Source organism: Callithrix jacchus, chromosome 15 (assembly GCF_049354715.1).
Source record: "Callithrix jacchus isolate 240 chromosome 15, calJac240_pri, whole genome shotgun sequence".
NCBI lineage: Eukaryota > Metazoa > Chordata > Mammalia > Primates > Cebidae > Callithrix > Callithrix jacchus.
In genome coordinates, this window is record NC_133516.1 from 36,406,537 (window position 1) to 36,423,220 (window position 16,684).

Consider the following 16,684-nt stretch of genomic DNA (forward strand, 5'->3'; position numbering starts at 1 on the left):
ATTCTCCTGCCTCAGCCTCCTGAGTAGCTGGGATTACAGGCACACGCCACCGTGCCCAGCTAATTTTCTGTATTTTTAGTAGAGATGGGGTTTCACCATGTTGACCAGGATGGTCTTGATCTCTTGACCTCGTGATCCACCCGCCTTGGCTTCCCAAAGTGCTGGGATTACAGGCGTGAGCCACCGCGCCCAGCCTGATCTATTCTTACATAGTTGCCCACGTTTTAAAATACGTAGTTAAGACAGTACTATGTACCCTGCACTCCACTTAGTAAGACTTATCTCAAAATTTAGATGTCACTCATGCTTTAAACTCTAAATGGTTTCCCTTTGCTCAAGGAACAGGATCTAACCACCACCTAAAGACCATATCTAGTTCTTGTTATATTTCCAATTTCACCTCACACTGCTCTTCCCCATTACTTGGCATTTCCAGCTATACTTGTTTATCTTTCTGACATGCCAAGCCCTTCCCATCATCAGGCTGTTGCACTTGCTGTTCATTTTGCTTTGGATGCTCTTCCCTCAGCTGACTTTCTCACCTCCTAAGTCAAATGTCACCTCAGGCCTTCTGCAGTTAACCTCTCATCATCCTATTTCCTTTGAAGCATGAAGCATTAGTCTGTAATTATCTTGCCTGCTCACTTACTGTCTCCGCACTAGAATGTAAGCTCTGTGAGAAGACTTTATTTGCTAGTTATCTTCAGTATAGGTGCCCATAAGCATGTGTTGACTAAATACTAAATAAAGTACTCTTTAAGATAAAAATTTAATCCCCATTTTACAGGTAAGCTGAGATAAAATGGCAGAACCCACTCAAGATCATATTGAGTAGCAAAGACAATTGTTAAGCACAAGTACTCAAGGGCCTGCGTTTTACATTGTAATTCTATCACACTGTAATTCTATCTGAAGTGCAAAATAGAACACCTGAATGTCAAACGCAGCCAGGACTCTGGGATAAGACCCGAAGAACAAGTCCTGCAGCAGTGGCAGTGTTAGAAGGTAGAGGAGGACCATGGTTCAGATGCTCGGGCAAAGCCATCAGTAACACCAACCAACCACCTACTGAGATTACCATGGTCTCCCTGCTAGAGTCAGATGGAGGTTTAATAATGCCTCTGCAATTCACTGGCCATACAATCTAGGAAACTGCCAAACTTTACTGAACCCTTGCATGTATCTGTATAATGCAAATGTCATTATACATTTACCTCACTTTGTATATATGTATACGTTATACATATACCTCCCATTGTCAGAATTTAAAATGTATAAAAAATTACAGGCTGGGCAAAGTGGCTTACACCTGTAATCCCACCGTTTTGGGAGGCCATAGCAGGAGATCACTTAAGCCCAAAAGGTTGAAGCTACAGTGAGCAGCCGCTGTACTCCAGCCTAGATAACAGGGTGAGACACTGTCACCAGAAAAAAAATCTGATACATAACTGAAGTGGCCAACAAACTGTTATCCTTATCCTGAAACTTGCATTATAATTTATCCTGAACACTGGTATCTTATGCCACAATATCCCATTTCCTGACAAACAGGGTTGAATAAATGCTGATAAATCAATATAAAAAGGCTTTCACCTGAATACTTGGTTTCAAAGCCTGTTAAACACTAGAATTATCTGTATTCATTTTTCCAATATTTATTTCCAGTAAATACTACATGACTATCTCACATGTAATCACTATTCAAAGGACTGCCAACAAAATTTCTAGTCTAAGAGCTTCCATTCTAGTGAAAGAAAGTGAAAGTTATCAGTATTAAAATGGAGTTTAAAGCCAATAGGCAGTATTTTGAGCAGCTGTATAGAGTTCAAATTTGTCAAGATAACATTGAAGACCATGATTTTATTTTATTACTATTATTTTTTTGAGACAGGGTCTCACTCTGTCGCCCAGGCAGGAGTGCAGTGCCGTGTTCACAGCAACTTCAGCCTCCTGGGTTCAAGCGATTCTCCTGCCTCTGCCTCCTGAGTAGCAAGGATTACAGGCACACATCACCATATATGGCTAATTTTGTTATTTTTAGTAGAGATGGGGCTTCACCATGTTGGTACGGCTGGTCTTGAACTCCTGATCTCAAGTAATCTGCCTGTCTCAGCCTCCCAATGTGCTAGGATTATAGGCGTGAGCCACCACACCTGACCCAAGTCCAAGAGTTTAAAGACTATGTAGTAAATCTTCATTTTTGTAGCTCAGTTTTGTTAGCTGTGACTTTATAAATACCCTGGATCATTATATTTTGTAGCAAATCAGACAAAATGTATTAAAGATTCATGAGACAAATATATTAAAAAATTAATTCAAGAGCACAGATGATATGCATACTACCAAAATAAATACAATGTGATTTATAAATGAGAAAAAGTTAACAATGAATGGTATTTCAGAAGTTGAAAAGGTGACACTAACAGTGCTAAATACACAGGCTTTATTTTCTTCAGTTTTTTCATGAATTTAATATAAAGATGAGGAGTCCATTGTGCAACCTAAAAATTTACTTATTAATAAACTATACAAAAAGGTAATGAGACAAACATGTACATTTATGGAACTGCATGTCAGTCAGGCCAGTTCCCTGCAGAGGGAATTCCTGGCATGACGTCATTCATCTGTGAGGACACAGAACAGTCCTTGTTTAGACATACACATTCATCACTTCTCAGCATGATCAGCCTTCCACTTCTTGATGGTTTCCTTCTGCTATGAATGCACATGTCCAGTTGTCTGCTTCTTAGAGCAGACATTTACCTAAAAGAAAATGTTATAATAATTGGTTACTGGTTATTAATTTGGATCTGTGTGAAAAGCCAAACATATTACATGTTATAAAACCTTTCTCAAAACACATTTTGATAAGGCCAGTGAATATTTCAAGGGTTAAGATAACAAATATATTTGCAAATAATATCTGAGTACTTATAAACTGTTGGGTAACTTCTTAAAGAATACATTACTATAGAAGCATTTTCAAAACAAAATCCTACAAAATTATTTCAGATCTGAAGTTACCTTCCTCATCCACCAGCCATTGGAGGAGGACTGGGGCCACGCAGATGATTGATTCTACCCATTCTTCGGGGAGGGTTTCCTGGTGGCCTAACAAAATAAAAAGTAACTACTTTTTGATAGACACGACTTTAACTGCATCCTTTCAAAAGCACTCAACTAGACCCTATTCTTTTTCAGCACCCGCATGACACTAAAACATTATTTAAAATAAAAACTACCATTTTAGGTCAGGAGGCAAAAATTCAAACACTTAAAGGGACCAAACACATATCGTACACAAGGAACTGAGTCAAGAAAGGACTGTGATGAACTGAACAGCACCTCCAGTAATGACCCCTGAAATCCAGCTCCAGCTGATTTTTGCCTCATGGAAACATAAGCCTAGCCCAGTGGTACCTGATCTTTTAAGTTTTTAATTAGCAACTGGAAATCCAGATTTTAAAATGAAGTCTTTAGATCTTAATGCTGGCCATCACTTTTCATCCTCTAATTTAGACTTTTTTCCATGGGATATTTTATGTATATTTTAGCTTTGTCAGATTAACTGATTATTCTCAAATCAGAGGCAACTTGACTTTTAATTTACAATAACAGTAATTTTGTAAAATAGAATTTAAACTTTTGCTTTCCACAAATCTAACTCTACCTAAAATATCTAATTTAATCAAGATATACAAAGAGATAAAAACAACAATTATCAATTTAAAAAGCTGTACCCTCTTCCATCATCATATCTGGAATCAGATGAGTTTCCATAGCTTCTTCTTTTTTTCACGTCTTGCTGAAGCAGAGTTTTGAAACTGAAACAAGGGGCAGAAACAACAAAGGTATCACTTTTGACAACATTCTAAATATATTTCTGTGGTTTTTAACTGTCATCCCTATGAGAGGATTATAAACCCATTTAGCTCCCAACCCACATTTCTTGTAGCCAACTGGACCATACCATCTAACTTAAGCATGTGTCCATAAGCTGAATGTGGTATGTTGTGCACCAAATCTACCCTTCTTTGTATTTCTTATTTGCTAATAACTCCCCTAGACAAAGCATGAAACCAGAGTCATCCCCTACCTCCACTTTAAATCAGCCATCAGGTTTTTACAGCGTCTCATGTTCATTTCCACTGCAAAAGTCTACCTAACATCTTGGGGAAGGAGGTATGCCATACCACTGAGGGTGGTATGGCAGAGGCACAGGGCTTCTGGGAATCCATTTAAATGGAATTTTTAAAAAGTGCTATGTAAAATGACATGGATTTAACTGAGGTTACAAAGTATTTTTATAAACAACATGGAGTAGGTGAAATTTGTATGTAAAAGACTAAGTTTTACATTGGGTAACTCAGGGCCTCTCTTGTGCCTTGTATTTTTCTATGGAAACATCTCTTCCATTTTACATTCTATGCCATCTAATTTATGCTATATACAGCCATAAAATTAAACTTTCTAAACCACAGCTAAGATCAAATTAAGCATAAAGACCACAGCCTGATACTCAAAACTTCTCTGCCATCCTTCATTTGGTTTCCTTTATCTGGCATAACTTCCTTTGATTTTCACCTCCCACAGTCCTGCCCACCCGTGCAACATGAGGATATTTACTGATCGTAAAGTCAGTAAAAAAAAGGGTCTGTCTCCCACATCTTTGAACCCCTACAGTTCTCAGATCATGAGACACTGAAATATATGTTCAAATTTAGGAATAGGTAAGACTTCTTAATTGTTAATGAACAATTCTAACAAACAGCATGCAAAAGACCAAAAAATGCATTTAATAACTGCTTACAATTATGAAAACATTTAAATATTTGTCTTCTTTACCAATTCTAACCCTTCATTATAAAAAAGTTCACTACTTAGGAATATTTTTAAAAACTAGGATATAAAACTCTTTATAATATGGAATAAAAGTTGCGCGCATGCGCGCGCGCGCACACACACACACACACACACACACACACACACCTCCCCTCCGCCCCCGCCAAGAATAGTAGAGAGAAAGTGAGGCTCAGTCATTTAGCATTAGAATGGACAGACCCAACCATAGGTTGAAATGGTTACCACCAAGGTTAAGACATGGTCAAGTTTACCAATCCAACTAACATATATTCATAATCATAAGATGTCTGGTGGTAGCAGCTTTGTCTATTTCTCTTTGTAAAGCTATTTTTTAAATTGCAATAAAAAAACTGCTTCAGAAAAGTTGGGTTTACTTAAGATACCTAACATAATGCACACAATGTACTCCTGTCAACTTAAATATCAGGACAATTAAGAGCACTTCTATACTTACAATAAAACCACAAACTCAGCTATTCCCCAGAAGAAATCTGTTATCAAAGATAATCTCCATGGAGACTGATTCCGGCTGTCCAACACTTGTCCTACAGAAAAGAATTAAAGAAACTTCAGTGAGTGCTACCAATCCCTAACCCAAGAGGCATTGCATTTAATTGGTGAGGTAACAATGATTGACTTGGGTTTCAAGTTGCCCATTGTTCCAAATGGCCAACACCAGAAGAAATCCGAGCATCATTCTAAGGAAAGGTTCAGAGAAGTAATGTTCCATGTTATCTAGGGACATTCTTCTAGTATGTCAAAAGCCTATTGCAATTTATAATCTTGGTTGGTGACTTCATTTTATTTAAGTATTTTCTCTCTTTCTATAAATATATAACAAAAATTTACCATGGTTAAAAAATGTAGCAATGGTTACCAATGGTTACCATTTTAAAGAGTACAGTTCTGTGGTATCAAGTACATTCTACATTGATGCACAACCATCACCACCATCCACTTCTAGAACTTTTTCATCTTCTCCAGCTGAAACTCTGTACCCATTAAACCCTGACTCCCATTACCTTCTCCACCCAGCCCCAGCAACCACCATTCTACTTTCTGTCCTACAAATTTGAATACTCTAGGAACTCATAAAAGAATCGGTGGCTCATACCTATAATCCCAGCACTTTGGGAGGCCAAGGAGGGTGGATCACAAGGTCAGGAGTTCGAGACCAGCTTGGCCGGCATGGTGAAACCCCGTCTCTACTAAAAATACAAAAATTAGCCAGGCATGGTGGCGCATGCCTGTAGTCCCAGCTGCTTGGGAGACTGAGGCAGGAGAATCACTTGAACCTGGCAAGCACAGGTTACAGTGAGCTGAGATCTAGCCACTGCACTCCAGCCTGGGCGACAGAGCGAGACTCCCTCTCAAAAAAGGAATTGTAAAATATTTGTCATTTAGTGACCAGCTTTTCACTTGGCATGTCTTCAAATTTCACCCATGTTGTAGCATGTGTCAAAATCTCCTTCCTGAAGGTTGAATATTTCCTTGTATGTATATACTACATTTTGTTTAGTTGATGGACATCTGAGTTGCTTTCACCTTCTGACGGCTGTGAATAATGCTGCTATCTACGTGGGTGTAAAAATATCTCTTTATTCAATTACTTTGAAGAAACAAATGGGGCGGGTGAATATAAAGGAATGCTCACACCACTTCCATATTCCTAAATGTGTTGAGTATTTCATTTGCAAAGTCTCTGGCCTATATAAAAAGATAACTTATTCATACTCTTACAAGACTTTGGAATTGGTTATTTTGATAAAATTCTTACCAATTAAAGAGTGTGTATGCTCTCAGTACTAAAGGGAATTTGGCTTGTTCCTCATTAAAATAACCAACATTTTCTATAATAGCATACTCTTGTTTCTAATAATAGACTCTAGTTTTATCTTAAGCAAACTGGATCTATTTTTCAAATCACTTTAATAGATGCTACACCATAAGCTGGTACACTGTAATTTCAGCTTTGCTAATCAAGACATCAGAATATTTGGGGGGAAGATTAACGTCAACTACCTCTCCTTTCCATTATCCCAAGGGCTTCTTCACCCCACTCACTTCTACCCCCTCCATGAGGGTTTTATTTTTCCTCTTTTCTTCACTGGCTTAATTTCAGATAACCACTTGGATCTAAGCTCTCACTGTGCTACTGAGAGCAAGGGGCTACAAAAGTTAGAGGGTGGATGACAGGCTTAGTTCTCTGTCTCTTACTAGCTCTGCTAGTTGGCTGATGTGACATTTTTCCTTCTCCGACAAAAAGTATTCCAGGGCTAGACATCACATAAGATTGCTGTAAAACAAAAGTCATCTGATAGTAAGAAAAAGATTTTATTCATTAAGTGCTGATAATACAACCCTAAGAAGGTGTATCTAACTGGAAACTGTCATTTCTTCCTGTGATTCTATCTTGCTTTTCCACTTTCCCTCCTAGTTTCTGGAGGCAGAATTTCCCTTCCACCAATATCTGAGAGAGAAATAAGGTGTTGGAATGCAGTTCCATTTCTCAACTCTTAAGTGCGATAAAGGGCCCTAATCGGCTACTTTTGTGGACCAAATAAAATAATGAACACACGGTAAGATAACAAATACAAGGAATCATTCAACAATTCATACAGAAGCTTCCAGCCTTAAGCTTTCATCAAAAAGGCTATAAAACAGGCTCTAAAACAAACAAGTCTGAAAGCGCCTAAAACTAAGATGAAATTTTGATGCTTTTCTGTAGTGTCCATTGATCTACTCGTTTCAAAGAATTTTTTTTTTTTTTTGAGAAGGAGTTTCGCTGTTGTTACCCAGAATGGGGTGCAATGGCACGATCTCGGCTCACCGCAAAGATCTGACGTTCTGGGTTCAAGCAATTCTCCTGCCTCAGCCTCCCGAGTAGCTGGGACTACAGGCGTGCGCCACTATGCCCAGCTAATTTTTGTATTTTTAGTAGAGACGGGCTTTCACCTTGTTGACCAGGATGGTCTCGATCTCTTGACCTCGTGATCTACCCACCTCGGCCTCCCAAAGTGCTGGGATTATAGGCGTGAGCCACCGCGCCCAGCTGTTTCAAAGATTTTTAAGTGGAAGATGAGAACGGAAGATTTTGAAATGTCAAGAAATACAAAAGTGCGCTTAGCCAGAATGCTTCTCGCTACCTTCCTCGTCTCTGGAGAAAAACAGACGACTCAAATAGAACCAAGACCTAGTTCCAGTGATCCACAACTCCTTGTTAAAATTGCACCAAAGAATTTCACCTGAGTCAAACAGGTGGGCAGGCAGCTCTAGCACTGATCTTAGCCATGTCCCTCCTTTCCAGTCATCTTCTTTGTGGAGTCGCAGAATTAAGTCTCTCAGATTCTCTATTCCGGTAATAATTAACTTGCTCCTAGGGGAAGATAGTACTTCTTCCCGTATCCCTTGAAATTCGAGCAAAAAGTTACATATATGACTAGGTACCCACTCCTGGGGGAAAAGCCTATGCAAAGCTTTCATCTAATTACCATCCTAGGTAGGCTCGGTCTTTTTAAACGTTGTAGAAAGAGGCAGCATAATCGATAGCAAGGATGCTGACGACAGCCTACCTGGGTTCGAATCCCGACTCAGCCATTAACTGTTAACTCTGTGATCATGGGCAAGCTATTTAATCTATCTGCGCCTCAGGCTTTCCACCCGTAAAACATGATTGAATGTGACGATAAGGAAATAACTGAAACAGTACCCAGAGCACAAGCGCTACGTGTACAGCGTCTGCGTCGTTGTCCTTACGTCGGTATCCTTACGTCGTTTTAAGGATACCGACGCCCGAGAGGAAAGACCACCCTCGCGAATCCACAATCAAACGCGTGCTGTACGAAGGAGGGGTTGCTAGGCTCCCAATACTCAGCGTGAGGCCAGCGGGACCTCGGCCCCCGACTGCCGGCTCGGAGACCATCGGCTGACGCGCCGCAAACTGCGGCGACTTCACGTAGCTCCGCCCGGCCTTGGGGCACTAAGTCCAGTGAAGCCGCACCGGGCCCAGGACTCAGCGAACGACGATGAAAGGAACCCAGGGTTCGACCTTCCAGGTCAGCGGTCGAAGCCACAGCCCGCCCTCAACTCACCGTTCGAGATGTAAACCATCTTGTCCCACTTCCCCGCTTCGGAGCGACAGGGCGCCCGACCCCTCTCGGTTTCCGTACCTCCTTCTGCGCCCCGCCTTTCGAGCGTCACAGGCCGTGATTAGACAAAACGATGACGTGGACGGAGGTCGGCAGAGCCCATTGGCTGATGAAAGAGACGCCCTAGACGGGCGTTTTTGTCCCGTCACGCCGATGACTTCCGGTTCGGCGGAAGCGGCCCAGCGGACAACCGGATATGACGTTAAGGACTGCCCTGTAAGCCCGCAGTTTCCAGTTCTGTATCCCACTTGTTTGTGGAGAGTTCGTTCGCGCCGCCTAGTGAGGGGAGCTGTTTTCTAGTTGGTTGATAGACCCCGAATCGGAGTAGGAGAGGCTGCCCTGTATGAAGTGCCTTGAAGGGCCTCTGACAGGAGGAAATGCTTCCGAAATTTCCAGCCTGTCGACGTTTGAGGGTGCTGAGCTTGTAAGATTAGGTAGGAGGGTGGTGACTACACCGTAAGGAAATTTATTGTCACGCCTTTGGGAGTATACTGCCAGGCTCCTCCTAGATATATATATATATATTCATTCTCTTTAAAATCAACATGTCTACCCGGGTTCACCAGAAACTGCGTCTCCCTTAGCCTTTTGTGAGGCTACTGAAAAATAAATTTAAGTGTAGGCCCTGGCTCTGCTTGTTTCTAATCGATGGCGACTGCTTGTGAGCACTGCGGTGACAGATGAATTAAAAGACATTTCTTGGGCAGTTACTAAATGTGGACCACATACCATGGATGTTTATTCTGCTCCAGCCACTGCTGCTTCTGTTCGTGGAACGTGGCCATTTCATTCCCATCTTAAGTTCTTTGCATTTGGCTATACTTTCAGCATGGAGTCCTAATGGCTGCTTCCTTAGGCTCCCCCCGCCCCCGCCGTTCTCAAGCCGTGTGTCATCTCTTTGGAAAGATTCCTAATCACCTTTCAGAAAATGAGAATTATATGCTAGAAATCTATTTTGTATTTAGCAATGTTGGTTAAGATTGTATGTTCTAATACTTAGAACTGAAAAAGATTTAATTTTATGTTGAGTTTGGAAAGAGCATTTTCCCCAGAAAAGTTCATAATAGGACAAGACAACATCCTTCCCCTCAGCTGGGATTTGTGCACCACAATTATAAAGGATCATTTCTGCAAAAATATTAGGGTGGAGCCGTTAATTTTCCCAAGGGCCTTTCTTCCTAGACTGTGCCACCATCATCTCTCACCTGCTCTATGCTAGTTTCCTTCTAACCGAAATCCCAGGTTCCGCCTTTTACCATCCTTAGGTAGTTTTTCAAACCGTAGCAAGATCGATCTTAAAACGGAGATCATTTCATTCCCTTGCGTAAAATCTTCTGAACACTAAAATTGAGTGATTTCCTATTGCTCTTAAAATCCAGTTCCGTGTCATGGCCTACAGGCCTAAGGTGACTTGTCCTCTTGATTGCTCTTCTCACTGTACTTCCGGCCACAGCTCCCCACCCAGATTATGCTCTGGCAACATTGTTCTTTCATCTTGTGAACACCCTGAGTTTTACTGATATCTCTAGGACTCTGCCATGATTATCCCTCTACGTGGAACCCTCTTCTTCTGACTGCGCATCCAGTTCGTTTCATCCTTTCACTCTCTGCTTAGGTGTCACCACTTCAGGGTGCCCTTCCCTGGCTACTTATCTCCGTGATTATTTTCTTCATAGTAATTCACGTTGTGAAACTATCTGATAATTGATTTTTGTCTCTTGTCCTCAAGAAAGTTTAAGAAGAGGTCAGGAATCCTGCCTGCCTTATTCTCTTTTGTATACTCAAGGTCTGTCATAGTACTTGGCAAGTAGTAAGTCCTCAGATACTTGTTTTGGTTGAACGAGAGACAAAGATCTTTTTAGACAATTCCTTAAAATCTATCCAATTGCCAGAGGAAAGAAACTAACATTGGGATCTCCTGAGTACTGGACATTGTGAGGCTATCTTTTCCTCTACATTCCTTTATCTAGATCATTTTGCCTGAGATTTAATGCAGTGATTTCCTAATGAGCTACCTCTAGTTTCTCTATACTCTATCTTCAGCTGTTAATTTAATCTGATCTTGCCTCTCCCACTCGCAAACCTTCAGTTTCTTCCCACCACCTAACCAGCAACATCTAGTCTCCCTGGTCTGCCGTTAAGGGCTTTCCTGATTATAGCTTAGATTTTGCTCTCTGATTTCTAGTTCCCTAATAGATCCTTTGTTTTCCTGTCTTGTTGCCTCTGCTCATGTGTTTCCTCTTGAAAGGAACGTTCTCCACCTGCTAAAATCTGATCACTCCTTCAGGGCAAGGCATGTTACTCTCAAATAACAAGAGTGAAAGGGCTTTAAAAATTGAAAAAAGTTATATAGTCAGTAATAAGATGTGGTAGAGGACAAAGATAACATTTCCCCTCTTTCTTTAATGTCTTCATGTCTAGAACTAAGCATTAGCCACTAGCCATATGTAGCTGTTGAATATTTGAAATGTGACTAGTCTGAATTGAAATGTACTGTACAAAATGTGAAATCACAAAGATTTAGAATGAAATATTGTAAAATATCTTATTTTTAATATTGATATGTTGATAATGTTTTAGAGATTAAAGAAAATATTTTACTAAAAGTAATTTTATTTGTTAATTTTATTTACTTACATGACTACTAGAAAATTTTAAATTACATAATTGGCTCACTTATGTGGTTTACATTGCATTTCTGTTGGATACTGCTTGTGTAGAATGAAGACACTGGCCTGGCACAGAAGAGGCATTCAATAAATATTTGTTGAATGAATGAAAGAATTGGTAGTTTTAATAATGAATAATATGTATACGGGGTTTACTATGTGTCAAGCACTGTTCTAAGCACTTTCCATTTATTCATATAATCCTCATAACAACGATAGTAATAGCTAACATTTATATAGTGCTTATCCTGTGCCAAGCAATGTTCTGATTGCTTTTTATGTATTCATTCATTTAAACTTCAAGCCTACTGAGTTCTATTATTCCCATTTTACAGTTAAGGAAACTGAGTCAGAGAGAACTCAAGTGACTTACCCAAGGTCACACAGTTAATAAGAAGCAGAGCCGAGATAAGGATCAAGAGCCAGGCTCTATAGTTTGTGCTCTTAGTCCCTGTGCTATGCTGTGTATCCACACATAACACAAGTATTGACATAGTATACAGTCTACCATGGTATTCGTAGTATAAAAGAGGTGGTTTCTGGAGACTGTTTGAGTGTATCTCAGCTTTCTTAAAGTTGTAAAATAGCCGCCCAATTTTTCTTTTCTAGATTCCCCAGCAGAATTCCCTGAGCATCTCTAAGCGGATGACCTTCCTATCTGCACCAATCCCTTGGCCAGCAGGATGGGCCCTTCTGAATGACAGATACCCCTGGAACTGAATCGCAAGTCAATCCCACTTAAGCTAGAGGGCTTGAGAGTTGGAGAGGGGTGGTGTTTACCACAAGATAATGAAGGAACACTGGGTTACATAGAAACAATAAGGTGTCTTTAATATTGCTGTTAGGAAACATGAAAACAGATGGCATTTATATTCTTTATTAACCTTTTATGTGTTTGTTCTTACAGTTATTGCCTTTGCATTCTTTATTTCACCTGGACTCAGAATCCTAACTCTTTAATTGCCTCATTTTCTACCACATACTCTTTATTATTGCTATTCACAGCAACTTCTTTTTTTTTAAATTTTCTGTTTCATTTAAACTATGTAGCCTCAGAATGGACTGGCTGTGCAACTCAGCAATTTTTGAACCAATAATCACATCATCACTTCAGCTGAAGTGATGGTTGTCTTACTCTACAAGTCACTTTCTTAAACTACCTGAACTTATTTTCTGTGTCAAAATGAGAAAATGTTTATAAAAATTCACATTGCAGTCATCCTTGGAGAATTTGGTTGGCTAAAAAGTTTAGAATTTCATCTGTAGTCTCTCAAGTGTTTCACAGAATTAATTACATTATCAATTTCACTAGTGAGCCTGTATCGTTATATATAAATAGAAATAGCCTATCTTTAAATGAATAAGGAATATCTAGACTGAACCTGTGGTTCCATTACAGGATGAAAAATAGTATTCAAATTATAATTTCTAACTTTTTAAACTCATGATCCATTTTTGGCAATCCTGGTAACTGTAATGTAAACCATTATAGTGGTAGATGGAATGGAATACTGGTCCAGAATTTTGCATTTCGACTATCAGATTTAGCTGTTAGTTGCCTTCCAGGGGCATTGACTGATCACTAAAAGCAAATTTTTAATATTTTTAGAATTGTATTCCATAGTACCAAAATATGTGTTACTTTCTACTCTGTATCTTTAGATTCCTAAATATAGAGTATACAAAGTATAACAGCATGTGCATTTTATTATGTTTATAGATCTCAAGATAACATTAATCTTTGTATTTTGAAAAAGTGAAGTATAGATATGTGCCATGTGATATTAAGGAATGTATAATTTATGATTCTTATTCACTAATTGGTTTGATGCGTAGTATTGATGGTTCTTGAATCTTCCTTTCTTTTAATGTGGTACCTGTACATGATATTAAAATCAAAAGATGCAAAGGGATATCCCATGAAGAGCAAGTCTCCTTTCTTCTCCTGTACATCAGGATTCTAAATGTTGATTCCCTAGCTTAGTGATACTGTCATAAGCACTGCTTGGTAAATTCCACCTGGGCAGTAGAAGCATTGATGACAGATTCATTTCTTTGAATTTCCATCTTCTGGATTTTGGCTAAGCAATTCCTCACTCATTTTTAGCTCTTTTAATGCCTTTAAAATGTTGTTTTTCCTCATTATTTTGTCTAGGTTTTTTTTTTTTTTTTTTTTTTTTTTTTTTTTTTTTTAGTTTTCCTAAGGAGAAAAGTTAGTACAAATTACTTAATCTTTCATGGCAGAAGTGGAAGTTCATACATTTATTTAACCAAATCAACATGACAGTTCAGGTCTTAAGATTCTACAGTGTTTTGCTCTTGACTGTAAAATTTCTGTGATTTATGTAGAAATTTTCTAGAATAACTGCTGTTTTCCTAGTATTGTCAAAACACATTATTACTTATAAACAGGAGGATCGTTACTAGTAACCCAAAATGTGTGGATGATTAGAAAACATTTATTTTGCCAATAAACATCCCACTTTCCAAAACCAAACAGATGAATAAAACCTTGATTTGGTTTGACATGCTCAGTCCTTTTAATGGAAGGTTCAATGAAAATAGGTTTATTTTATAGTCTCTTAGGGAAAAGTTCTTTCTTTGTGGCCCAGTGATTGCTGTATGTGGGAAAAATTATTAGCTAGGCTTGAAAGGATGCTATTAGGGAGGTTGCTGTGACCTCAGCTAGGTGGCTAGGGAAGCTCTTGCTAATAGTTCAAGAGCACTTTATTTTTTCTTACTAATTATATAATACAAGCAGCTTAGATAGTATTACCCAAGGTCAAATATGGGTCTCAAAAAAATCATCTTTCACAGTTATTAGTAATTCATGTCTTTGCTGTGACACTAACTTGTTTTTGATGGGAAGTATGAAACAGAGACTCTGAAAATTGAATCTGGCAACTGAAGATGTGTTGTTTGATATTATTTTTTCATTCCTTTTGAATGTATTTAGCTACTCCTTAGTGGCACCCAGTCTTTCAAGTTCAGATTGAGATGTTTCACAAATATGTTGGAGACCATATGTGCAGAAAGTGGAGAAGCAAGTAGAAATGGATATATAGCCATCCTGGGTATTGACCTGTTCCTGGGCTGGACTCAGCTGGCTAGCAAGGGAAGGGAGCAGTTGTAGGGGATGCCAACAGGACTAGCACACAAGACAGCCATCACTTAGGCTTACTGATGCAGCAGTGGTGGCAGCGTGAGCAGTTCACAGCCAGACTTGGTAGGCTAATTGGATACTTAGGAGCTGAGTGTTGGGACTGTTCTTACATGGGTAAGCCACCCAGAATATAACTCTAATCATTTCAACAGAGTTGCTGTTTTTAGAAGCATAAAATTCCAAAGAAACCCTACTAAATTACATTTTCCATCATAAGCCTTAAAAAATGTTCATATCCTTAACCCAGCATTTCCATTTCTAAGATTTATTCTAAAGAAACAATGAGACATTCGAACAGATTTATGTGAAAGGATGTTTGTGGCATTGGTCACGTTGGTGTCCCTGTTCAGGAGCTAGTTATGACGGGTATCATGTTGGGGTCACTACCTGAGATGTCGATCACCACCGGCGGAGGTCTGTCCTGCAGACCCTGACTCAGTCAGTGACAGATGAACAAATGCACTCACACACACAGTACAGTGATTTGAGTGGACTAGGGATGATCATCAGCTGCTTTTAAAGGGTGGTTACAGCTAACCAACCACTACTCCCTGTCCTTCCTCGCATTTGTTCAGTGTGGATTTAATAACAGAGGTTCTAAGTCAACATACTTGAGAATAATTAACATGGTTAAAAGAGTGGTTTTACGAATGATAAAAGGTCTTTGTTTCGGGGCCCAGAATAAACACCATTAATGGGTAATTCCCCTTTCGACCTCTTCCTGAGATGACCATCCAGCACAAAGTTTATATGAGTAAACAAATTAGAGTAGAGACAAAGGGATGTGGGGTAAACAGACTTAACTGGGGAATCTTTTATTATCTTAATCTTCATTATGACTTAATACTCTAACGCCTTCAGCCCCTCTCTAAGTTAATAAAAACCTTTCGGCCTTCCGAAAGGTTTGAGACCAAAACTATCTCTTAATATTTTGTCAGCCACCCTGAGTGAATCTCAACAGATATTTATCACAGTGTTATTTGGAAAGAAAAAGAATGGAAGCCATGTAACTGTGCAGCAATGAGGATTGGCTAAGTTTTGGAATACAACATCATACTGTACATTAAAATAATTAGAAACCACTCATGATATATTAAGTAAAAAATCAGATTGCAAAACTATGTACAGAATGATATCAATGTAATAAAGAAATGTATTTATATAGAAATATACTAATATGCTATTATAGAAGATGTAATTTTATTCTTTCCCTTAAGCTTTTCTATAGTTCCCAAATTTTCTACAATAATGCATTCTTCTTATAACTAGAAATAAATATCAATACTTTTTAAAAGTTGGGCTGGGCACAGAGGCTCACACCTGTAATCCCAGCACTTTGGGAGGCCAAGGCAGGTGGATCACCTGAGGTCAGGAGTTTGAGACCAGCCTGGCCAAAAATGGCAAAACTTCATCTCTACTGAAAATCCCAAAAAATTAGCCAGGTGTGGTGGCACATGCCTGTAGTCCCAACTACTCAAGAGGCTGAGGCAGGAGGATCGCTTGAACCCGGGAGGTTGAGGTTGCGGTGAGCAGACATTGTGCCACTGCACTCCAGCCTGGGCAACAGAGTAAGACTCTGTCTCTTAAAAAAAAAAATTTGTATTTGTTACAACTGGAAATTATTTCTAGTTTTATTTTAATGGTTTGGATAATTCTTTTAAAAGTTTAGAAGTTTTTTTCTTGATATGATAGAAATTATATAAAACAACTACTTAGGTAGATGTTAACCTTTTTTTTTTTTTTTTTGAGATGGAATCTTGCTCTGTTGCCTAGTCTGGAGTGCACTGGTATGATCTCGGTTCACTGCAGCCTCTACCTCCTGGGTTCAAGCAATTCTCTGC

At 39.2% G+C, this 16,684-nt stretch overlaps 1 protein-coding gene and 1 long non-coding RNA gene across 2 annotated transcripts; one reads left to right on the top strand and one right to left on the bottom strand.

Annotated features, from left to right (window-relative positions):
- Positions 1 to 2,426: 2,426 nt before the first annotated feature.
- Positions 2,427 to 9,145, bottom strand: SELENOK (selenoprotein K). The gene is given in 5 exon segments (NM_001199915.1): positions 2,427 to 2,763; positions 3,025 to 3,111; positions 3,741 to 3,824; positions 5,318 to 5,408; positions 8,955 to 9,145. Coding segments are annotated over 5 exon segments (285 nt in total). The 5' UTR covers positions 8,974 to 9,145; the 3' UTR covers positions 2,427 to 2,759.
- LOC144579543 (uncharacterized) lies at positions 8,637 to 14,172 on the top strand. Its single transcript, XR_013527366.1, has 2 exons — positions 8,637 to 9,227; positions 12,290 to 14,172. It is a non-coding gene; the product is annotated as an uncharacterized LOC144579543 (long non-coding RNA).
- The last annotated feature ends 2,512 nt before the right edge of the window (positions 14,173 to 16,684 follow it).